The sequence below is a fragment of the Aphanomyces invadans genome (assembly GCF_000520115.1).
Source record: "Aphanomyces invadans strain NJM9701 unplaced genomic scaffold supercont1.13, whole genome shotgun sequence".
Classification (NCBI taxonomy): domain Eukaryota; phylum Oomycota; class Saprolegniomycetes; order Saprolegniales; family Verrucalvaceae; genus Aphanomyces; species Aphanomyces invadans.
The window spans coordinates 968,630-991,174 of NW_008580158.1; the positions used below are offsets into that span (position 1 = coordinate 968,630).

Genomic DNA, 22,545 nt, shown 5'->3' on the forward strand with positions numbered 1-22,545 from the left:
AATGCTTCCGTCAACCCTCCCTTTCACAACGTGATGACGTGTCGGCGGCGCTGCGGCGCGTTCGTTTTGCTGGGGCTCCTGCTCCTCATCGTTTCAACCTATGCACAGAACATGTACTGTGGCCGCCGCGAGTGCTACGACATTCTTGGCTTGCGAGGACAAGAAACGACCGCGACAACGGCGGACATCCGACGAGCCTACAGGATACTGTCACTGCAATTCCACCCGGACAAGAACCCGAGTCCCGACGCGGCCCAGATATTCCAGGAAATTGCAACAGCATACGAAGTGTTGTCGGGGGGTCTCTCTCGACAAGCGTATGATCATTACCTGAACAACCCCGACGATCATGCGTACAACTACGGCATGCACGTCTACCACGTGTACGCGCCAAAATCCGACTACCGCGTGATTGGCATCGTCTTCATCTTGTTTTTGTCGCTCGTGCAATACTACGCTCAGCTGCATCGCCACAAGCAAGCGCTGGCGTACTTTCGAGAGGTAAGTTCAGACTCGTGTCGTTCCTCGCATGGTCATGCGGTCGTTCCACCAAAAGAGCAAAGACGTCGTCCGCAAAGCTCAATCGATCCAATCAAGTCGACGTGCTCAGGCAAGCCGATGTGACGACCAAGCAAAGACGCGGCAGCGCGGGGTTGGCGGGAAAGACAAGAAGCAGAAGAAAGAGCACGACCGCGCCGAGTTGACAGCGATCGTCGACGAACTCATGGAGAATGTAGAAATCTCTGGCGGATACGCCAAGCCCAGGTTTGTCTGCCAGCTCGTCGAACGTTTCCTCAGGGCTTGAATAGCGTGGCCAACTTGTTGGTCGTCCGCTTGGCGCTCTTGCCCGTCACAATTGCCAAGGTCGCGCAGTGGCACCTCACGTGGTGGTTCAAGTACACAGTGCGAAACAATCCTTTCGCCCCCGACGACGTCGAGTACCTCACGTGCAAAGCTCTGGTATCCTCGGCATGTCCACCGACTCTTAACGCTGTGTGCCCAGGGCATCTCGCCAGAGTATTTCCACAGCGACCAATTCATCGAAGACCGAGACGAAGTGTTGAGTCGCGAGCTGTGGCAGCCGGAGAACATGCTCGCGTACCAACACGACTTGGCGGCGCGATGGAAGCGCAAGTACCCGACAAAGTACAAACAAATGCTTGCATCGCGCAAGCGGGCGGGGGTCCCCGACTTGGAACCGGAAGACTCGGACTACGACAACGATTCCGACTAGCTCCAATTATGTACCATTCAAAATGTACCGCCAAACCAACTTGTGAAGCTACACGCGCGCCACACAACGCGTCGGCACCCGATCGCGACGTCAAAAAACTTGCACTGTGAAAATATCGAGCAAGGCTCTTGCTACGCCGCCAACGATGAGCCCGTGACACAGCCAGTCTTTGGGTGGTCTGGTTGGAACCAATACGCCTTTCGGGCTAGCACGCGCTGCATCATGGGCTCGAAGAAACGCAGCGGGTACGACTCGTACGCCGGATTGAACGCCGCTTGGTCATACTTGTGGCAAAAGTCCACAGTGAGTTGGTACGAAGGATGGTCCGCATATGCGTCACGGCGGTGGCGGTCACCCCCCACGTGGTGAAAGTAGTAGTAGCCCTACACAGCGCTCACACTTCTAAATCCCGCCAAAGCACACTACCTGAAAGATCTCGTGGTGTGCCAGCATCCAATACCGCTCCGGACTCACGTATGGACGCAAGATGGCACCGGCAATTTCGCCATGATTGCATGGGGAGAGCATCTCCCCGACGTCGTGCAACAAGGCGCACACGATCATTTCTTCGTCCGCGCCGTCCTCGACCGCCAGCGTCGCGCACTGCAAACTGTGCTCAAACAGATCCACCTTTGCCCCTGTGCCCAGGCGAATGTGGTCCCCTTCAAGTTTGCGGAGCATGCCCTGCAGGCGCGGGACCAAGTTGACCTAGATACAACCAAATGGGTCAAAAGAACACCCACAACTTCTGCTACCTTGATGTCATGGTCGTACAGCGAACACTGATACACATAATCGGCTTTCGTGCCTTCGTCCAAGTTGGTGAATGCTGCCGTTTGGGCCTGCGCCACATCCTTAAGGCAACTGCCGTCGTCATACCGCTCGCCCGACGCAATCACGTCTTGTACATGAGCCACGGCGTCCGTGACATACTTTTGATTGTAGTTGTCGTAGCCAGGATCGAGGCCGACGGTTGTGCCGCGAGAACTCTGGCGGATGTATCGCTCGGTGGAAAATCTGCGTGGAGTGCCAAGGTGGTGGCGCCGTAGCATCGTGAGCTTGCTTTTGTAATCTTCCAAGTCCATGTAGCAGCCCTTCAAGTGACGCCACGTTTTCTGGGCATCGTAGCCATGTCGTCCGTGCAACAGGCGGCGGTTGTTGAACACAAGGACCTGGCCTTCATGAAGGCGGAATCGGAGCAGGTTTTCACTCGCCCGAGTTGCTTGCGTCCACAGATGAAGGGCGTGGTAGTACGGGCGAACGAGGTGTGGCGGAAGATGGAGCGGCGATCGGTTTGCCTGGTTGAACCGAACATCGCGAACAGCCTTGGACGTCATGTCCAACGACAAAATCGGCGCATTGTGTTGAAAATACAAGTCCTCGCTCGAAAATACATGGGGAATGCTCACGTTGCTGAGCAACTCAAACGCGTCGGGGTGTTGCGACCGAAGTAACTCGGCCACAGCATACCCGTCGACAAGCGTGGACTCGCCACCGACAGCGTCCGGAGACTGAAAAGCCAAACAGTGCAAAAATTGCAGCCCTGGCGGCGCTTCCGACCACCCAAAGTCTGTGTGAGGATGTAGCTCATGACTTGTCATCGACAAATTCATTGGCTTCGGCTCGCTCTTGACGCTCCATGTAGGACCCCAAAACGTGTTGCGGATTGGACCAACTCGCTCCGACACGTTGTGCAGTCCGTCGGGGGGCACATCGTCGACAAGAGCAAATCCATACGCGTCGACCATGTTCAACCAAGTCAACAGACCTTTGTCGCTTTGCGTGATGGTTTCGTACGTGGTTCGAGGCATGATAGCTTCAATGGTGGCAGTGTCCCATAAAGTTTCGCCGTAAAATGGTTTGGTCTCGCGAGTTTGGCGCAGGTAGCAATGCTCGTGTAAGAAATCGAGGGGATATCGCGACACATGGGGGTCATGTCGGCGCTGCTCGAAGGCTTCGTCATTCCAATGCACTTCGAGATGCTCACATGTGATGGAAACCTTCTCTGGTTGGATGGAAAGAGGGATGCTGAGTGTGTCATGCATACGCTCCTCAGCAATGGGGTGGCGGCATTGCTTGCAAGGACAATTGTCACGAAGCCAGATATGACAAAACGGACTAAATCCATTCCGTTGGAACTGAACATAGAAGATATTAGTATACCTGGTATGCCCGTCGGCCCACGTTATTTCAATACGCTCTTCATTAGAAATCACACGCTGGACGCCGCCACATTTGAGAACCGAGCGTTGATGGGGGGGTGTTGGAAAGAAGAGCAGTGGAGATTGGTTTGGAAGGGACGTTGTCGCAGTAGCAGTTGCGGTCCATCGCGGTGTGGCAGATACAGGGAATTTGAGCCGCGTCGTGGAGAATTTTGCAATGCGGGACGTAGTCCAACGCACAGACGAGGATTTGGAAGCAAAGCGAAAAGCATTCATCATGGAAGGTGATCTTGTGGTGGCGTCAAATTCCCTTAATCAACAGAGTCGAAGACGCGACGGATGCAAAGTTCGTTTCGGCAGATGTGATGAAGGTAGGCCCAGTCTTTAGCAGTCCAGCGTCGCTACGCAGGTGCGTCGTAAAAGGGTACGTATCGAGCAAAATCGCGTGGTTACGTTTCACGTACTGCTTTCCAAAGAAGAGCGTCCAGTTCACGTCCCCAAGGGGGCATTCAAGTGGAAGGAGGCAAGGACGAGATGCGCTTCAGAGTTTCTCGAACTCTGACGCTCAGGCAACGGTGGTCGTGGACAGGGGCGGCGGCTCCTGGTCACGTGCAGGCAAATCTTCGAATGAGAAAGATCGGCAGCGACAACAATCGAGCGTTTTCATTGGCTGTGAAGCGATGCCGACTCGCAGAGCGAAAAAAACCGCCGGACGCGACCGTTCCATTCTCCATATGCGGAATCTTTCGCGGGGAAGTTGGCGACAAACAAGTACAAGGCGTACCACATCATGTCCTCTCGTCGTGCCACGTCATCGGCCACAGCATCCTGGCGGAACATGGGGCTTTCATTCAAACATGCCCAGCAGAGCCGATGGAAATCGCCTTGTCGTGTACGCGAGCATTTTTGTGTCTGGCGACTGGAACGCTGGGATCGTTCTGGATTGGCTAAATTCATTTCATCGGCATTTCGACAATATGCTTCAAGCGTTTTGATTGGCTAAAGCAATTTTGAATTTAAGCGAGAACACGTGCGACACGAGATCGATCGAGTGAGCGCTCGCGCGAGAAACCTACGAGCAGACAAAGTTGGCGAACCATTCGAGGCGCAACTTGTTGGCCTTGTTCGTGTCGCCTCGCTGAAAGGTATCTTTGCACCCGCCAGTGCGTGGTGAGGCCAAGATGCAGGTCTGGTAAACTTGCGTACCATTCAGTTGCGCGGGGGTCAAGGTGAAGCCGAAGATCTCAATCGCCTGGGCAAACTCGGTCTGGCTCAAGAATCCTGTTTCTTCCGTGTCAAACTTTTTCAACGCACGCAGTAAAACATCGCGAGGCATGTCCGCCCTGTCAAGGTCGTCATGTTCCGGGATACGAGCAAGTCGTACCCATGCGTTTTTTCATCGAGCTTTCGGCAGAGCGCTTCCTTGTACCCTCCAAAGAGCGGCATCTGCGGCACAATCTTGAGCTCGTCGACGCTCCACACGCATTGAATCATGGACAAAAAGTCGTCGTCTCGAGGAGTTGCGTGACTAACTGTGAGGTAATATGCCTGCCACATGGCATGCCAGTTGATGATCAGTTTCCATGACGCCTGCCACGGACGGTGGATAGAGGCACGACTTGGACCCACCTTGAACGCGTCGAACGTGACGGATTCCTGGGCGAGTTGGTCAAATTCACGCCTATGCCGCCAGTGGATGACGACACGCACCGTGTGAGTCGACACCGCCTTGGCTAACCCAATGGCAAACTCGCGCGCCAACTCTGCTGCGGGTGTGATGCCACGTAGCGCCAAGGGGTGCTGGTCAAATTGGCCCAGGGCAGTCAGGGACTCAATGCTGAATCGGTTGTTGCTTCGACGACCAATCGAGTCGTACGCGAGGCGAACAGCCTCTTGGCGGGTTGGCGGCATCTCAAACTACTCGCACCACCCAAAGTACAGTCCATGGCATGTCGATGTCACCGAGGCATGCAAGCGTGGTCCGACATGAGATGGTTCGCACCTCCAGCGCATCCATGAATTGCACCCATGCAAGTTGGGGGGTCGCTGTCCCTGCGTGCCCCGTTCCGTAGACGCGCATGAGCGTGCCCACGTCTTGAGTGGACGGGAATAACCCAAAGTAATTTAGGCACACGTCGACTTCTACGAATCTTCTTAGACGTCGAGTGTGTAACACGACGTAATGCACACGGTGTCGCACCCTTTCGACCGAGGAGACCCTCGCCATGCCGATCCATTTGGGCAAAATGGAGCCGCAAGTCAGAGAGTTGCTGGGACCCTTTGGCGCTGAGCTTCCCCCGCAGCGTTTGCAAGATTTTAGCCGCGTCGGCGTTCCTCTACCATCCATTGTGAGAGCCTGCGATGGGGGTGGTGCCTACCAGTTGCGCCGTCATGATGACCAGCCAGTGCCGTTGTTGTTTCCAATCTTGCGCGTTTCATCGATGCAGAGGCCGTTTTGAACTGCGAAACGAACCACAGGAGGTCGTCGGCGGCAAGGCACGACACGAAGGTTCATCTGAGAACGATGTGCGCTCTCGCTCCACAACTACCACCATATCGACACCCTGCAGTAATGCGTCGTCGCCATGCCAGCCTCTACATGGCAACATCACAATTGTTCCTCTGCGCGGGCAACGTGCACGATGCGGTGGCCAGGTAGACGAGTAACCGATGGTGAAACCGCCAACGTTCATGCCACGGGCAAAGCCGCGGCCCGCTGCCAAGCGCCTTGTGGCTGGTACACATGATGATTATGGTTGAACGTGTGGCAAACGTGGGTGTAGCTGGTCACGATGTTTCGTCCTGTCTGGTCAACGCAGCGGCACTGCAAGTATGTTGTCGTTGGATGACATACCCGTCAAGGGCTTGCTCAGGAGAACCTCGGGCGCGTGTAGGACCATCTCGTGCGAAGCTTAAACATTGCCATGCCCCCCAGGGTAAAGTTGGGGAAGCCCAAAGCACCCCCCCACCAAGCAACGCCGATTTTGTCCGCAACGAAAGCCAGTCCTCTTCCTCAACACATGCCATTGCCGGCGGCCGGCACCGGGTACCGCAACGTGTGGGTGTGCGAATCTTGCACGTTTGAAAATTCGGAAGAGATGGACGCTCGATGCTCGGCCTGCGGATCGTTCAAGCCCAACAACCGCCGCCACAAGCTCACGTTGGCCCAAAAGAAGGGCTTGGTACTGACAACCATCAAGCAGCACCGTGGCCCACTCACTGTCAGTCGATCGTCGTAGGTCCAAGCCCCGCCTCCAAAGCTAAGCCAGAACCAGTGGGAGGACTGCGAAGCCAAAGCCGAGGAAAGAGGAGATACAGTTCATCCGTGCTCCATTTGCAGGGAACCATTTGGCCTTGCCCCCAAAGTTATCTTGAGCTGCACGCACATGTTTCACCAGAATTGCCTCGCGAGCTTCGAGCGGTTTTTGCGCACAAACCAGCGCGTGTGTCCGCTCTGTCGCAAGCAAAACTATCAAAAGCGTCACACGAAGCAGGGTGAGCAATCGTTTCGGATCCAGTGTACGATAAAGATTCAGGTACGTCGACGAGTCGTCGCCCCCCCATCGGTATTCTGGCCTAGTCTTTCGTGCGGGGCTTCATCGCGCGGCGTCGATTCCCGTCGCTGTTGCGACAGGTTCGTCTCCCGCATTGACATGTTTTGAGGCCTGACACGTATCTGACGAGGGGCGGTGGTTAGTATTTCAAGGCTGGGCTCGGAAGCCCAACTCGGCGACAAGCGTTCTATGCGTCCAAGTAAAACTCGCCCCGTTGTCCCCCCAGAAAGGCTTGAGACGATCGAGTCTAGGATATCCAACCTCAGCGACCGCATTGTTTGTGCCATCGAGGCGCGAGAAGATTCAATCGATGCACTCCTCGCCTCGTTTGATAAGTCGTTGACCCTAAGCCGACACGTGTTCCGCCCGGACCAGGGGAACGGCGCCGCCGCCGGGAACTTGATGACCCAGGACAAGTGGAACGATACACTGCGAAAGGTCGGGGAATTTTCACGCGTCACACGAGTGACTCACACGGACGGGATGCGTAGGCGTTAGTGCGCGATGAGAAGGAGTGCCCCATCTGCTACAACTCGATCGAGTACGTTGTGTCCGTGCCTGCACTTGGAACGGCGAAAATGCTTCCACCTATGCGTGCATCCATGGGGCTTCGTCTGCTTGGTGTGAAGCATCACAGCGGTGTCGTTGTAGCTGCTTCACGACCAAACCGATCGCGTTGCTCAGCTGCAGCCACGTTTTGCATGCCGACTGTCTCCACGCTTTCGAAACGTTCAACATTTACGAAGTGCACTTGTGTCCAGTCTGCCGCGCTAAGTACGAGTCGCGGCCCGTCCATCCCGACATGACTTTTGCCGCGTGATCGTGCCACAACATGGTCCCGATTCGTACCCCCCGCGCTCCCCCACGAGTTTTCCTTCATCCTCTCGAGCACTGAGCCCGCCTTTCATATGAAGCATCACTACCTGTGCATGAAGCAGTATTGTAGCATGGGGTCGTTTCGCCTTCCCCCCCCATGCATCGTTTCTTCAAGTCAAAAATCGCAAAATCCAGCAAACGCACGGCGTTGCTCACGTGTGTGCTCAGTGTTGCACACTCCTGCGAGACGTGGGGATTCTCGGAAGTCTCCATCGCAACACACGGAAGTTGTCCGTTTTGTGCAATGTCGAAAGGTGCGAGAGGGCAAACGGGGGGTCCTGTCCACCGACGGCCACCTTTACCGCCATGTGATTCCGGAAGCGGGGAAATGAGGCGGGACTATACTTTTGTCAAGTACTCACCGTTGAGGCCGCGTAAGCGTGTTTCACCGCGGCAGTAGATCCGCGACGCCGATTTTGTCGCACCAGCTGGATCTGGGGCGGTTTGCCGTCCTTGCCTTCGTACGGTGCACTCGACGTCCGGATTCCGCAGAGGGGAGCGAAGCATGTCGTGGCTGAGAAACCCCCTGGAAGCCGGGGATCGATACCACGACCTTTGGGACAACAAACCGATGCGCTACCAATGATCCATGCGCTACCAATGATCCCCCCTGATTCTGGATGCGGGCATGCCAGGTTCGAAGCGGACGTGCTGGACGGGGGCGAAGTCAGGGGGGTGCTGCCTGCGCACCCATCAGCTCGCTCGACGTGCAGGGCGTGCGAAGAATGGCTTGAATGGGGCCCGGACAACAAACCTTTGGGTAGGACAGCCGCCTGCCCGAGTTGCGGTAGTCAACCGTCGCCACCGACATCCTGCTGCTACAGTACAAATCAAAATAGCGCACATGACGAATTTGCGCCCACGAACCACGCACCGATGCAGAAATCTGATCGAACGCATTCTCATAAAAGCTGAATGTATGCTTTCACTTGATTAGACAATTCGGATGCTGAACATGGCAAACAAAATATTCTCTTGGTTCTATATAATGAACAAAACAGCATTGGTGTGATATTGGAGAGGGTGCGATGGTACGGTACGACTGGTAGATTATCGTGACAACATAGCAACGTTGAGCTACTACCAAACTATCTTGTCGAGAATTGTCTAGTCGAGCTGCAGTTGAGCAGAACATGGGACGGCTCGCAGAGCGGGGAGCGCTGTCCGTCACCGTGGAGCGCGAAAGTTTGTCGAGCACGTCGAAGAGTTCTCGACGTAGAATCGCTGGTTCGTCGGATGGAGAACGACAGAAGAAACAGCGGTGCCTGATGATGATGATAGTGCTATTTTGACCGAACGGCACATTACCCCATTCCAGCTGGACGTTGGCAAACGCGTCTCACGCGTGGGCCAGGCGGATGCAGAGGGGCCCGACCCAGTGTGCCTGTTTGCCTCGCTGCTACCTACGATGAACTATCCAGACCATCGATACATTTGCCTAGACGGCATTGCTAGCACGGAACTTGCGGGAACTGTTCATCGATTGCCGGCTGTTGGGCCTTGTTTGGGCAGCATCCCCTCAGCTCACTATCACATTTCCATCCTCGAGGTAAAGCGACGATGAGCACCCCGACCAACTTTTCGACCCCTATGTACCATGCGCCGCGCGCCATGAGCCCTACCAAGCAGTCCACGCGTGGATCCTTGGCTAGCCTGCCCAGCTTTGGACGGTTCCTCACCTGCAGCACACCACCAAACCACGTCGTCAAGCGCCTGCCGCCTTCTACACCTATTGTCGACTGCCTTGCGCCGTTCAACCCCTTCCTCACGGTCGTGGGTAGTCCCAAGCCAACTTTGGATGCGTCCCCTTGTGTGTATGACAACTGCGACAAGTTTGCCAAGATCAACAAGCTTTGCCTCGGTCACTTCCGCTTGATCACATCGTCTGCCGCCACCCCGCGCCAACCCATCCACCCAGTGTCCCCGGCGTTGTCTGCGGTCGACCGCCCCAAATATGCCAACCGCCGATGCAAACACTTAGGCTGCTCCAAGTACGGTCTCGCAGGTGGATTTTGCATTTCTCATGGCGGTGGCAAGAAGTGCCTGGACGACGGGTGCGACACAACGGCTCAGAGCGGAGGGTACTGCAAGTCTCATGGCGGAGGTAGCCGCTGCCGCTTCGAGAACTGTCCCCGCATCGCCAAGCGAAAGGGCGTGTGCAAGGAGCACGGAGGACGGCACTTGTGTAAGGTTGAAGGGTGTGGAAAATGTGCCCACAAGAGCGGTCTGTGCGTTGGGCATGGTGGCGGCCGCAAGTGCTCCGTCGATGGCTGCGTCAAGACAGCCCAAGGCAAAGGCGTGTGCTACACTCACGGAGGAGGAAAGCGCTGCAGCCTGGAAGGATGCAACCACGCCGCCCGACGAGGGGGGTTTTGCATCACCCACACCACCAAGCAGTAGAGGAAGCATATGGTTAGTTAGAACTGTACAATTGCAGCACTCAAATGGCAGAGTGTCCCGTCTATTGTGTGTTGGTGTGGAAGTTTCCAAGAGAGTCGCAGTGCCAGGGGCGGTCAACATAGCGACACAGATTCGTGGCTGCATTGTGAAGGCCGGCATACCGAGTACAACAGTGCCGTGCGAGTCACACCCTTACTTGATGGTGCGAACTCTGTGGTGCGGCTCCATCGCCGCTTCGTCGAGCATGTCTACCCCCCATGTGGGACGCATATGTCAATTCAGTTGGCCCGCACACCACCATGAAGCATTGCGTGGGTGCGGAAGCAGTGTGGCGCACCACCGACCTGCCATAGAATGAGTTGCGCGTGTGTAATTTCACGACGGTCGCCTCATGGTGCCCCAGCTACAGCACTGTCTTTCACGTCCACATCGTGGCAGGGGTTTCCATGTGGTCGGGCAACGTGAAGCAGGGGCGGGGGCCACTTCACACGATACAACTTCACTGGGACAAGTCGCTTCTCGCGCAGCATCTATTCATGTGGGATCGTCGTTGGTCAGTACTCATGCGCGATCCATCTGCGTAGTCGGGCGAACCCATGGGCCGACAGGCCGGCGGCGCTCTCATCGAATCCGTGATGGTTTCCATTGGGACAAAACCCCCCAATTCGAAACTTGGACTCTCCACGATGGCAATTTTATCTTTCCATTTGTATGATGGCGTGAGAGTGGACACAGCACACTCTCCGGTAAAACTCTAGCCCTTCCCCACGCACAGGTTTGTTACGTCCGTGGAGAAAGCGACATGCCAATCGTCGGCGGAGGCACCGAAGCGATGAAGTGCCGAGAGTACATCGATGTGGCGGTGTCCATGGTGCAGGACGCCATTGACCACCGCAAAGATTGGATGGAGGATGCACGCCACGACCATGGGGGGTGGAAACTTACCGTGAACAAGCGCAACATGCAAGTTTTTCGCCATCGCAGCACTCCAACCCTCGGCAACGCCAACATGATCAGGAACAGTCACCAAACTGCTTCATCGCAAGGTGGCGACTCTAGCTCGCATGCCAGCGCCTCGTCCTTGTATACTTTTCTCACCGTTGGGTACCTCAACACCACGATCGATGAACTCCACACAGCTTTGTTCGCCACAACATCCGTCGACGACCAGATCATGCATTCGCTGCTCCTGGAAAAGGAGTATGTCACGTCCCACGTACTCCAGACTCTTTCGGACATGGCCCCGCTGTCTTTGGACCCGCACCTTCCAGCTTATTGTGGCGTCAAATACATCAAAATTCGCATGCCGGCCAGTCAGTTTGGGCTCCATCCACGGGAAGCTGTCTACTTGGAGGTACGTCCAACATTCGGTGTGCCGCGCGGAATCTCACGTCGGCGCAGTACCTCACCCTTCGCGAAGACAATACCCTTGCCAGAGTCGTGTACTCGATCGACAATTACCTCCCACTCGTCAAAGACCATCACCGCGCCGTCCTCCGCGATGTGTGGCTGTTCATGCCTGCGCCCAATGGCAAGATCCAAGTCGTGGCGAAAACCTTCCACGACATGCAAGGATCGGCGCCCAAGATTCTCGGTGACCAGTCGGCACTGAGTTTCTGGCGCGTGTACGAAAAACTCACATCGTTGTCGTATATTCGCCGGTTGCTGTCCGCGGCGGGAACGATGGGGAACGGCCGTGGCTCCGTGTCGGATCTCGCGCGATCGCTTCCCATCACTCGGGAATCTTATCATCGACCAACAAATTTTGGCCACAGGTGCGCAATCGACCCTTGCGACGAGTTGGAAGCACCCATCGTTCTGGTTGGTATGCGTAGCAGCAACTTGCGGACGTATTGCCAATGCTGCCGGCGGAAGTTCACTCTTTTTCACGGAAAGCGATTCTGCTGTTCGCAATGCAGCATGGTACGTCGTCCTGTTGTCCATGGCATCTCACGCGCGGATGTGTGTGCCAGACGATGTGCTCCAACTGCCACTTGCGCGTGGTGTATTCGATTCAGGCTTCGCCCGACCCCGTCCCTTTCGATCTGCTGCACTTGACGGCCATGACGCCCCGCAACGACGTTGTTTGTCTTGCTTGTGTTCATCGCAGCAAAGAGACTTTCTCTGGTGGGCCATGCCATCTTGCAAAGGGCCATCTATTCCGCTCACCTGATATTGCGATAGACTTTGTGAAAGTGAAAACGCCGGAAGTCGACGACGATGCGTGGGAAGCTGCCCTGGGAATCCACGCGACAGGTCATGCCGAGGCAGATCAACATCACCACCACCATGCCCCATTGCATGCACCACTCGACAAGGATGCAGTCAAGCTGCCACCCCATGCCCACCACGCTCACCATGGACACGCGGCGCATCCAAGGCCAGGGTCGCTGCCGGCGCCGGTCACCACGTTGCCTGTCAAAGAAAGCGACTGCGACGTGTTTCAAGAAATGCGCAAATCGATTGCAATTCAAGAAAGCATCTTGTCTGCGATGCGGGCCAGTTGGCATGGCCACACGGAGCAAGAGATGTGTGTGCAGCAGCCACACCATCACCACCAGCGCCCGTCTGAATTCACCTTTGAACGGGATAGCGACCGATTCGAGGAGGTGGTCGAATAATTTACGTGAAGGAGCAACCTATTGCGAAGCTTGCGCCATTCGCGCGGGACTTGCAGGGACGGAGCACGTTGCCGCCTACGCGACAGCAGCCTCGTGCTATGCTGCCTTCGCAGCCTGACGACGCAGTGCGAGGGACATCTCAGGCGTGTGAAATTGTCTTTAGTAGAAGTACTACTACTACCCTTGGTTCAACTTGTATCCACCTAGTAGTACTATAGTAGCCGTCCAAGGTGTAACTGGCGCGAAAGGTCACGTCAAGTCACTTGGGTCGGCAATGGTGTCGGCGTCGGTCAACTCGGACGCGATCACTTTACCGAAGGAGCTTCAGTCTGGCGAGGATACACAGCGTGTGGAGAGCGCTACACTGACGCGAGAGAGTGGTGGCCATGAAGCATTTGCCAGAAGGTGAGTCGATTTGCTCGATTTCATGTCCACTCACGTGACCCCAGTCGCATGGAAGGCTTTGTGTACGTCGAGACCCCGCCATACATGCATGTTCTTGACGGACATTGCCGATTCGAGCTTGAAAACGGATCGTCGCCGCTGATGGTCGTGTTGGGTCATCCCGCGAGCGGCAAGTCGGCGCTGCTCGTGAATTGGGTACACCAGCGACTGCGGAAGCCCCAGCCGAGTCCCGAAGTAATCTTTCAGCATTACTGTGGCTGCTCCTATGAAAGCGTCAAGGTAGACGTCCATTACGCGTATGGTGGTGGTGGCGTCATTGTGTTGGGTAGCTATCCGTGTTTCTGTTTCGATTGATGGACCACCTGAAGACGGCGTTCTCGCTGCGCGACTTTGAGGTAAGGACGACAAGTGTTCCCAGCAAAGTCGTAACAATCGCGACTTGCCAGCTTCCCCATGAACACGAAGAAGAGAAGCTCAAGTTCTCCTTGGCGCGGTGCTTGGACGCGGCGAACCGCACGACGACGCAGAACGGCAAGCGTAAAAAGTACGGCGTTCATTTCACGCGATGGATCGTTGGCCACGCTCATGAGATCATCGTGCGCTCGATAGCATCATCATTGTACTGGACGGAGTCGACAATCTGCGGACGGAAGATGGCAGCGAGAGCTTGTCTTGGCTACCAAACACATTGCCTCCTGGTATCCTGCCCTTGGTCTATTGATTGAATGGCGCCCCCGATCCATCTTGTTGGACATTGTAGGCGTGCGGCTTCTGCTGTCGGCCACCAGGCCGCCCAAGACCACACAACTGGCCAGTTCGCGATGGATTGAACGAAAAGACTTTACATACGATGCCGAGTAAGTGCACCACCCCCCCGTTTCCACGCAAATGTAAAAATTCCACTCGTCGCCAGCGACGACCTGCTCTACGACGCGACGTTGCCTCCGGACTCGTCCGACACGCACTGCGTCAAGGAACTGCGGCGGCGCAATGCGGGGTTCCTCGTTGTTGAGCCGCTGGACGAGCGCATGTGCGCCAAGATCATTCATGTATGTCATGGCATGGCCACGTGCTCGTGCAGCCTAGTTCCTTATCCTGGGTGGATGACCATCATAGGAACATTGCGCTCGAGTACGATCCGTCCCTTGCTCACGCAGAACTCCCGTCCACCCATGCACGCTCTAGCTTACACGATCTCCCGTGCCCGTAGAACACCCCGATGGACGACGACACAGTGCAAGATATCCTGGACTGCAAAGGCAGCAGCTGCCCCCTCTATCTCCGGCTGGTCTTGACCATGTTCGACCAGGGCCACCACCATCACCTGTCGGACCACTTTCAATCGGTCATCGTGCACGCCAGCGACTTTCCATCGCTGTACGAGGTGCGCTGCGTTGGTTGTTCATGGAATCCAGGTTGCAGTCGCATCAAAGTTTGTAGTTGGTGCTGCAGCAATGGAAGGCCATTCTACTCACGGACTTGGTCGAAGCTGTGGACCACCTCACACGAAAACCCGCGCCTGCAGCATCGGATTCGTCGCCACAACTCGACCGACCCGACAGCCGCAAGCGCAATAGTCGACGTGAGTCCGAGCACATGACCCAGATGGCGTCGCAGTTGAGTCCGGAGGACGACGAAATGAATCGGATCAACGTCCAAATGGAGCGCCGGGCGCTCTTGGCTCGCCACGCGCTGTCGCTCTTCACCGTGTCTCGATTCGGGCTGTCCGAGAAAGATTTCCATCACCTCCTCGAGGACGCCGCCCCGCGGCCCATCCGAACGCTTCTTCTGCAGCTCCTCATGCCCCACCTCATGGCCATCCATCGCAAGGATAGCGATTCAGTGCTCTACGACATCTCGCACAACCAGCTTCGTCTCTTGGTGCGGTAAGCTCTTCTTCATTCTGACCACGGATCGAGGCATGATTGCTACAAAGGTATGGATTCCTCCACGACGACGGACTTCGCCACGGGTACCACAAAGCGATCGCGTCGTACTGTGAAAAGATGCCAACGTGTCAACGGCGCATCGACGAGCTGCCCGTGCAACTCGAGTGCTGTGGGATGTGGTCGCAGCTTCAGAGCTGCCTCGTCGAGATGAAAATGTTTCAGCTGTGGTGGCACGAGCGCAACCGACAGGACTTTCTCGCGTACTGGAAGACGCTGCGGTCGTATTTTAGCACCCACGACCCTGTCGACGACTACATTCGATCGCTGGACGAGTACATCGAAGTGGAAGGCCCGTCGACGGAGCAGCTCCTGTCGCTGTTTCTCACGGTTGGTCGTCACCCGTTCCAAGCGCCACGTCATGTCGGCTGTAGATTACCGAGTTTTTGCGGTCGTGGCAGCGGAGCGACGTCAAGGTCAAGCCTGATATCCACATGCACCGCCCGGATCCGCCCCAGCTCAAGGAATTCATCAACAGCCAGGGGACGTTTTCCCTGTCGCACTTGACGGACGTCGAGTCGAAGCAGATCCAAGGAATTGTCGACTACCTGTGCCCTCATCCTGACGACGGGTATTTTGTCCGGCGGTGGCTCTGGACGCAGTTCCCGCTCATTGCTGTCTCGTTCGAGAACTTGTTTCTCAAGAAGTTTACGTCGGAGGCACTGGCGGCGTGGTCGGGCGTTGGCGAGCTAGACGGCGGCGGCAGTGTCTCGTCATCGTCTTCGCCGCCGGACAAGAAGGACAAGAGCTGCAGCACAACTCCCGCCGCGACGTCGTCGTCTCCACATGCAGCCACGAGCACCACCAGTGGCAGCTCGTACAAATTCAACCACTCGATTCTCCCCAAGTCGGTCGGCGCGGTCGTGGGCGATCGAAAGCGCGTCATCGCGCGCCACTCGCCCAAGAAGAACTCGCAGCACGTGTTGGAGTTACTCAACCCAGAGGTGTCGGGGGCGTTTGAATTTGGAGATGCGGCGGGTGACATTTCGTTGTCGATTCCGGCGCTGCGGGTGTGCCACAATGGACATGCTAGCTCACGACGGGAGCTCACGCTTCGTGTGAACGAATAGGACCAATTGAGAGACCTCCGTGCCCGCTACGACAAGCTCAAGTTCATCTCGAAAGAGCGCCAGGATGCGTTGGTCACGCTCGAGTCAAAAGTGAACGATGCCAAGGCCAACACGTCGCACCAGAACCAGAACTCGCGCTTGCGGGATGAGTTGCTCGAGCAAATCCGCATCACGATGTTGGATTCCACGCACGGTCGCCAGAAGAGCGACTACTACAAGTCCATTTTACGGCAATGCGAGACCAACCCGGCTCGCGACCCGAACGTACGGCTCAGAGCCGTCGAATCTGAGCCATTCACTTGATGTGTTTTGTTTGGTAGATCATCGAGTCGTCGGAAATGAACGTGCGCAAGATGAAGCAAGACATCACGGATCTGCAGCAAAAGGCCCAAGTGATTGGGTACGAGCGGCGCCTCGCGGCCATCGAGATTCCCAAACTCACGACCGCCATCGAAGAAAAGCTCCAGATCCATCAAGTCGCGTTGAGCCGGTGCCTTCTCGTATGCACAACGATCGTATCGTGATGGTGGCTTCGTAGGCTGCGATGGCGGCAGCTCCAACACCTGCGCCAGATGGAATGGGAGACAAAGTTTCGCATACGATCCAAAGAAATGAAGAAGCAAGCGGAGGGCGACTTGAGCTCGGCGCAGGAGGAAGCCATGGTCGTCCGCCTCAAGGAGAAGGTCGAGCACAAGCAAGAAGCGAATAGCATGCGCGTGAAGAATCTCCAGGACCTCAAGGTGTACAAGGGCAGCCAGTTCATGGACGACGGGCTCCTCGGCGTGCTGCGTCACGTTGGGATTAACGAAGTCGATCAAGTCCTGCTCCGCTGGCACGATCAGGTACAGCGAGCTGCTGCCTACCCAGAGGTCGATGGACATGCCAACGGATATTGGGTTGTGCGTCCGTAGTTTGAGCATGCGGATCAGCTCGACATGGAACAAAAAGCAGGCGAAGAGCGCGTGGCCGCATGCCGCCAGGAGCTCGAGGCACTACGACACGAGTTGCAGAACCTCAAACTCGGGCAAACCACGGTCAAGCCTGGGAAAGCACCACCACCAAGTACTGGGAACGGGAAGCCCTCGACGTCGGGATCGGCCAGCGACACCACCGCGATGAACGACGGTGGGTCGAAACACCACAACATCAAGCAAGTCGAGCTGCAGCTGGCCGATGCGACAGCGATTTTGCACCAGAAAAAGCAGCGCGCCATCCGACTCAAAGCTTTGTCCGAGGTGCGTGTTGTCGACGTTCAACCGGCGGTAGGCTTTGCATCATGACCTGACTCGCTTTGTAGAACCTCCACTTGGGTTTACTGCACTTGGCTGTGATGCTTGGGGTGAAGGCGTCGCAGGGGATGGACTCGATCATGCTGGCGGACGCTGCCGAGCACAGCGTGCGCAGCTTGATCGGGGAAGAAGGGGGGTCGGGGACCTCGACGAACCTCGGATCCCTGCGCAAGAAGAACAGCATGCGAAAAGGTATCACGCAGACGCAAGCGCCCGTACAGCGAAGCCAGGAGGAAATTCAACGGTACAACCTTCGCGTGCGAACGGCTGTGAGTCCGACGAAGCGGTTTGCTGGGGTCGAATGCACCGCCGCCGACGATACGGACGCGTTCCCGGAAAGTGACGACAGCGATGCCAGCGGAAACGACGAAGAAGCGGTGCGAGACCGCGCCGACATCAAGGCGAGTTCTGTCTTGGAAGTGCAAAATCAAACGGGCGGGAAGCGACCAGCGAGACGCCGTGGCAAGAAGAAGCCGACCGGGAGTCCATCGGGACAGGCATCGGCCGCCGGCGCGGTCGCTGCCACAGAGTGAACAACAGCACAATCGACACATGTCGTGATCGTGAATGCAGATGGACAGCGCCTCGCACATATCAGCAATTGTATCACGTGGTGTCGACAGATGTTGTGTGGAGCACGGCGTTCCTTGGCATCATGCTGGAGCTGCGAGTGGCCGGGAAGAGATGGAGCGGAACATTCCCACGTAGATGTGTATGGACGATGGGGGCTGGATGTCTTGAAGTGTGCGTTTTGGTGGCGTCGGTGGACGCGAACGTCGAGTCGAGATGCCGGCGCACATTAGAGTTCTTCACGGGCCACGTCCGTCGCAAGCGGCTGCGAGAGGACAGCGAGCAATGCGCGGCCGTCTAGTGCGGCCGCGCCAACCGCGCGAGACTCTCGCACGAGGTGTCGGAAATGTTGGCAGGAGATGTAAACAGCCTACTCAAATGCCCCATGCAGTCCACCTGGCGCGGGCACAAAACAGCCGCCGTCGGCCATCACGACACCACATACCTGGGCTTCCCTCGAGACCGGGCAGACAGGTTGGGTGGCTTGTTGGTCCGACATGACGACCCGCACGGCACTCACGTCAACAGCGTCTTCAACGATGAAGGCGTCGCTGCAACAACGACGTCATGCCAGCGCCACGTCCAAGTCGGAGTCGGTCCCAGAGTTGCATTCGCACAAACAGCACCACATGCCGTGTAGTCCTAACAAAAGGAGGTCAATTCCCATCAGGGTTGGCCGGGAATTCCCTCCTTCAAGTACTCTCGGGCAGGGTGAGCGCGTCAATCCAGTGTCCATCTGGTTCACATGAACAAGTCAAGTTGACTCACCGTGGCGGTACGCCGAGCGCTTACAAGAGTCTTGTTTCACTGGGAAGGCATGGCTGGCCGAGCTTCCACTGGTGGCGACGCCATTGATTGCATGAGAAGGGGCACTACTGATTTAAGGGAAGGATATCGGATGTTTATGGCTGTCACAATATTCGTTCATCTTTTCACCTTTTTTTGTGAAATCTGCCCGCTGTCGCAGTGCCTGACTTCCAGTGTTGAATCCGCGTGTCGGTTGTGCCAACTGGATGCGGCCGCGCCGCCGAAGCATCGCGGACTTTCTTGCGAAGAACACGACAGGCACGAGAAATGGAAGCAGCAGGGGCATGTCGAACCCGCCCTCGGTGAATACAGACGCGTCGCCGACCGCCCCACCGGCGCCTCTCTCGCCGGAAGAAGCGTTGATCTTGACCGACGATGTCGCAACGTTGCCAACGGCCAAGTTGCTCGAGCACGGCGAACAGTTTGCAACGGCGTTTCTGTCCAAGTGTGGACGAGCACGCCACGTGTCGCGTCGGTTGAGGTACTCGGCGTCCAACGGTCGAGGGGAAGAGAAAGCCAAAGACGTGTATTGCAAGTACGATGCCTCAACCAAGATGTACTCGGTGCATGCAGTGACAGAGATCCAAGCGGGGCTTAACGAAGTGTTGGAGCTGCTCGCCGGCGACATCGACCCGACCTCGTCTCGACACGGGTTCAACGTGTTCTTGTGGCGCGTGTTTGGGCAAACGTTAGATTCCGCGACCAATCTGCGATGCACCAAGGAGCGGCGGCGACGGAGGCGTGTTCAGGACTGGCTCGGGAAGCCTATGCATGATGTTGACAACGCCCAGCCAAGCAACGGCGCCGAAGGTGACGACGGCGATGAAGAAGATGACGATATTTTCCTCACCATGAAGAAGATCAAGCAGTCATTCGAGGGGGCGGCAGTGAAACAAACGACTTTTGTCCAGTCCAACTTTTTCTTGCGCAAGTCCAAAGCCGAGTGGCTGCTTCTGGACTACATCCAGAAGCGATCGGACTCGTCGATCGTGCGCGTGTTCAAATCCGTCGACAACACGACGTCGTACCGGCAGCTCCATCGAGGCAAGGTCATTCCCCGCCACACACGCATCCTGTTTGGGTTTCACATTGAAGAGCTGTCCTTTCACAACGGCGGCGTGTGTCGTGTGACGTTCTTTGGGTCCCATGAGGCCACGAAAGCCACCCATCCGAGCCACGTGCTCCTCCAAAAACTGGGCGAATCTCTCCACACGATCGACCTGGCCGTCCTGCGCCGCCGCCTCGGCCACAAAGTTCAAATTTCGGCGCCGCAGCACCCTGCGACGGCTGTGCTAGGAGACATGTGCATTCACTGCCGAAAGTTTTCCAACGGTGTCGTGTGTCGGCTGTGTGCTGGCCAAGTGTGTGCCGACTGCTCGTCTATCGAGCAAGTCGAAGCGGGTCTGCACAACGTATTTGAGCTCCGCGTATGCGGGCCATGCGTCCAACTAACCAAGAAGCGCTACCAAGCGAACATGCGACGATCGGCACAAACATCTCAACGGGCACAATACCGGCCGCTGTTCGTACAGCCCATCCGCGACACGTCGCCGTTGCTCGTCGTAGTCGGTCTGTCCCAGCGCGGGATGTTCCGCATCAGCGAAGCCACGTTAGAAGGATCGTATCACGACATGCTGGACGGTCTCCACGCCACGATATCGTCGGACGACGAAAACGACGTCTAGGGCATTCGATACGTTTAAGTTACAAGTAGCATGAGCTCTTCTCCTTGACTTCTGGCCGGCAGAGCGACGGGATCGACAGTGGCTCCCCCGTCCACGACACATGCGTGCTGTGGAGATCACGTCGCTTGTGCCTTGCGCGACCGTCCTGGCAGTGGCCTTGTTCAACACGCTCTACATCGATGGAAGGGGGTGGTATGACTGCGCCACGCAGAATGCCACCCTCCCAGGTGGCCACCGCGCATTCGACAGGGTAGCAGCATCGTGTTGTCGCGCTTGCTCGTCCGTCGACGACTTTGGAACACCAAGCAAGACATTCTCTACGTTAAGTGGGACGCGATCGGAGCAAGCATCAGAATGGTTTCTGCGGCGACATCGAGCCATAACTCCCGCCTTCAAACGAGAGGAGGCGGTTGTTGTTGTCGTCATCACCAGTATCGCCGTCGTCGTCGTCGATCGACACGAATTGGCCGTATTCAGACACTTGGCGCTGGAGGCTGAACGACCGCTCGTACACGCGTGCATGAATGTCCTGTCCGCTTGGAAGGCACGTAAAGACGTACAACCACACGACCGCAACACTGATGCCGTATACAGTAAAGACCCACGGCAACGGCGACCCTTCGTCCAGCGGCACCACTTGGCACAGTACCCAAGCGAACCACGGGCCAACTGCCTGGCCAAAGTAGACGGCACCGCCAAAGAGACCGATGAGCAACGGCCGCGCCTCGGCAAGGTTGAGCCCAAGGCACGTTAAGCTCGCGAGGGACAGCGGGACACCAGGGGCGATGGCCAGGGCGGACCCACAGCCCAACAGGACTAGCGCGATTCCATTGAGACCCCACTTTGCCGTTGTTGGCTCATAAATTCCGACCAAGGATGGCACGCCAAGGCATAAGAAGCTCGCGGAGAGGCACGTGAGGCCGCCGAGGATGATGGGTTTGCACCCACACTGCGTCGTGAGGTACGTAAACGCGTAGTCCCCCACCACATATACGAGCGCCGACACGCTGAAACCAATGCCAATGGCGGACTCATGGGCCCCGAGCGAGTGTTGTAGGTGTGTGCCTAGCGTTGGGTCGACAACGCCAAAGCCACCCATGACAACCGTCGTCACCATAAGGCACACGAGAGAGGTCGACGTAAGGACGTCGGCAAAGCGAAGGGGTGCCTTGGGGTCGCTACCAGGGCGGACGATTTGGAACAAGAGACCGTCGGGCAAGCCGTACTCGACAAACAACGACGGGATGACCATCAGGCACGCGAGTTGGCACAAGCCAGACGCGAGAAATGGCAGCGAGACTCCGCCCCATTCGACGAGGATGCTTCCAATGGCAGGCGCTGTGACGAATGCCACCGCCACGACCAGTTCTGTGATGCTAATGGCAGTCGTGACGAGCATCGTGGCTTGCTCAGTGATCATAGAAACGCTGCCAACAATGGACATTCCCGCACCGAGGCCTTGAATACCACGGAGAACTACGAGAATGTTAACAGACGTGCAGTAGGCGAACCAAATGGTCGAAAGTCCACTGACAAACAGACCAAGGCATATGACAGCGTTGCGGCCGAGTCGTGTGGTGAGGTACGAGCCGGCTGGACATGCCACCATGATGCAAATGGGGTAAATCGAAAACAACGCCGATATCTGAAGCTCTGATGCTCCAAGGGATTGCTTTGCATAGAGAGGGTAGAATCCGACGAGAAGCGTCGTGAGCTGGTTGGCAAGAAACACAATGAACGCGCCAACCGAGGTGACGACGGCAGACTGCCATGTCGGTCGACGCAACGGGTTCCATGGCTGCGATAGCTGCATGAGCTTGTCGTGCGCGGCAGCATTCTCGCACGCTGTGCACGTCCCGTATTCGCTGGTTGGTCGCCGTTCGGGGGATGGGGGCATGTTGTAATTGTTCGGGTGCACTTTCATTG

The 22,545-nt window shown here is 56.6% G+C and overlaps 10 protein-coding genes across 11 annotated transcripts; 6 read left to right on the top strand and 4 right to left on the bottom strand.

Moving 5' to 3' along the window:
• Positions 1–11: 11 nt before the first annotated feature.
• H310_07248 (hypothetical protein) lies at positions 12–1,283 on the top strand. The gene is made up of 4 exons (XM_008872602.1): positions 12–501; positions 557–765; positions 810–960; positions 1,004–1,283. The coding sequence occupies exons 1-4, from the start codon at positions 34–36 to the stop codon at positions 1,232–1,234; spliced, it is 1,059 nt and encodes a 352-aa protein (XP_008870824.1). The 5' UTR covers positions 12–33; the 3' UTR covers positions 1,235–1,283.
• H310_07249 (hypothetical protein) lies at positions 987–4,026 on the bottom strand. The gene is made up of 5 exons (XM_008872603.1): positions 3,861–4,026; positions 3,398–3,797; positions 1,990–3,352; positions 1,661–1,942; positions 987–1,617 (listed from the first exon to the last, which is right to left on the bottom strand). Exons 2-5 carry the CDS (start codon positions 3,673–3,675, stop codon positions 1,366–1,368), a joined length of 2,175 nt encoding a protein of 724 aa, XP_008870825.1. The 5' UTR covers positions 3,676–3,797; positions 3,861–4,026; the 3' UTR covers positions 987–1,365.
• A 442-nt stretch (positions 4,027–4,468) lies between these two features.
• Positions 4,469–5,789, bottom strand: H310_07250 (hypothetical protein; the record flags this gene model as incomplete). Its single annotated transcript, XM_008872604.1, has 6 exons — positions 4,469–4,739; positions 4,781–4,986; positions 5,026–5,313; positions 5,399–5,538; positions 5,597–5,732; positions 5,775–5,789. 6 exons carry the CDS (start codon positions 5,787–5,789, stop codon positions 4,469–4,471), a joined length of 1,056 nt encoding a protein of 351 aa, XP_008870826.1.
• A 242-nt stretch (positions 5,790–6,031) lies between these two features.
• Positions 6,032–7,982, top strand: H310_07251 (hypothetical protein). Its single transcript, XM_008872605.1, has 9 exons — positions 6,032–6,133; positions 6,180–6,226; positions 6,291–6,578; positions 6,636–6,932; positions 6,977–7,030; positions 7,094–7,149; positions 7,202–7,388; positions 7,442–7,491; positions 7,602–7,982. The coding sequence occupies exons 1-9, from the start codon at positions 6,067–6,069 to the stop codon at positions 7,768–7,770; spliced, it is 1,215 nt and encodes a 404-aa protein (XP_008870827.1). The 5' UTR covers positions 6,032–6,066; the 3' UTR covers positions 7,771–7,982.
• Positions 7,983–9,358: 1,376 nt separating this feature from the next.
• On the top strand, positions 9,359–10,288 carry H310_07252 (hypothetical protein). The gene has a single exon (XM_008872606.1). The coding sequence runs from the start codon at positions 9,387–9,389 to the stop codon at positions 10,224–10,226; it is 840 nt and encodes a 279-aa protein (XP_008870828.1). The 5' UTR covers positions 9,359–9,386; the 3' UTR covers positions 10,227–10,288.
• Positions 10,289–11,009: 721 nt separating this feature from the next.
• On the top strand, positions 11,010–13,043 carry H310_07253. 2 transcript variants are annotated; one of them, XM_008872608.1, is made up of 5 exons: positions 11,010–11,580; positions 11,628–12,001; positions 12,065–12,149; positions 12,200–12,353; positions 12,411–13,043. In XM_008872608.1, exons 1-5 carry the CDS (start codon positions 11,029–11,031, stop codon positions 12,845–12,847), a joined length of 1,602 nt encoding a protein of 533 aa, XP_008870830.1. In that variant the 5' UTR covers positions 11,010–11,028; the 3' UTR covers positions 12,848–13,043. The 2 variants fall into 2 exon arrangements, with proteins under 2 accessions (XP_008870830.1, XP_008870829.1); XM_008872607.1 differs by having other exon boundaries at positions 12,062–12,149; positions 12,411–12,875.
• A 43-nt stretch (positions 13,044–13,086) lies between these two features.
• On the top strand, positions 13,087–18,181 carry H310_07254 (hypothetical protein). Its single transcript, XM_008872609.1, has 17 exons — positions 13,087–13,252; positions 13,297–13,531; positions 13,582–13,647; positions 13,699–13,796; positions 13,862–13,950; positions 14,013–14,109; positions 14,166–14,301; positions 14,369–14,383; positions 14,463–14,636; positions 14,693–15,138; positions 15,189–15,528; positions 15,573–16,208; positions 16,269–16,532; positions 16,589–16,758; positions 16,807–17,110; positions 17,180–17,503; positions 17,566–18,181. Exons 1-17 carry the CDS (start codon positions 13,122–13,124, stop codon positions 18,088–18,090), a joined length of 4,050 nt encoding a protein of 1,349 aa, XP_008870831.1. The 5' UTR covers positions 13,087–13,121; the 3' UTR covers positions 18,091–18,181.
• H310_07255 (hypothetical protein) lies at positions 18,103–18,626 on the bottom strand (the record flags this gene model as incomplete). Its single annotated transcript, XM_008872610.1, has 2 exons — positions 18,103–18,497; positions 18,573–18,626. The coding sequence occupies 2 exons, from the start codon at positions 18,624–18,626 to the stop codon at positions 18,357–18,359; spliced, it is 195 nt and encodes a 64-aa protein (XP_008870832.1). The 3' UTR covers positions 18,103–18,356.
• A 483-nt stretch (positions 18,627–19,109) lies between these two features.
• Positions 19,110–20,711, top strand: H310_07256 (hypothetical protein). The gene has a single exon (XM_008872611.1). It carries the CDS (start codon positions 19,141–19,143, stop codon positions 20,617–20,619), a length of 1,479 nt encoding a protein of 492 aa, XP_008870833.1. The 5' UTR covers positions 19,110–19,140; the 3' UTR covers positions 20,620–20,711.
• Positions 20,448–22,529, bottom strand: H310_07257 (hypothetical protein). Its single transcript, XM_008872612.1, has one exon. It carries the CDS (start codon positions 22,514–22,516, stop codon positions 20,969–20,971), a length of 1,548 nt encoding a protein of 515 aa, XP_008870834.1. The 5' UTR covers positions 22,517–22,529; the 3' UTR covers positions 20,448–20,968.
• Positions 22,530–22,545: the final 16 nt, after the last annotated feature.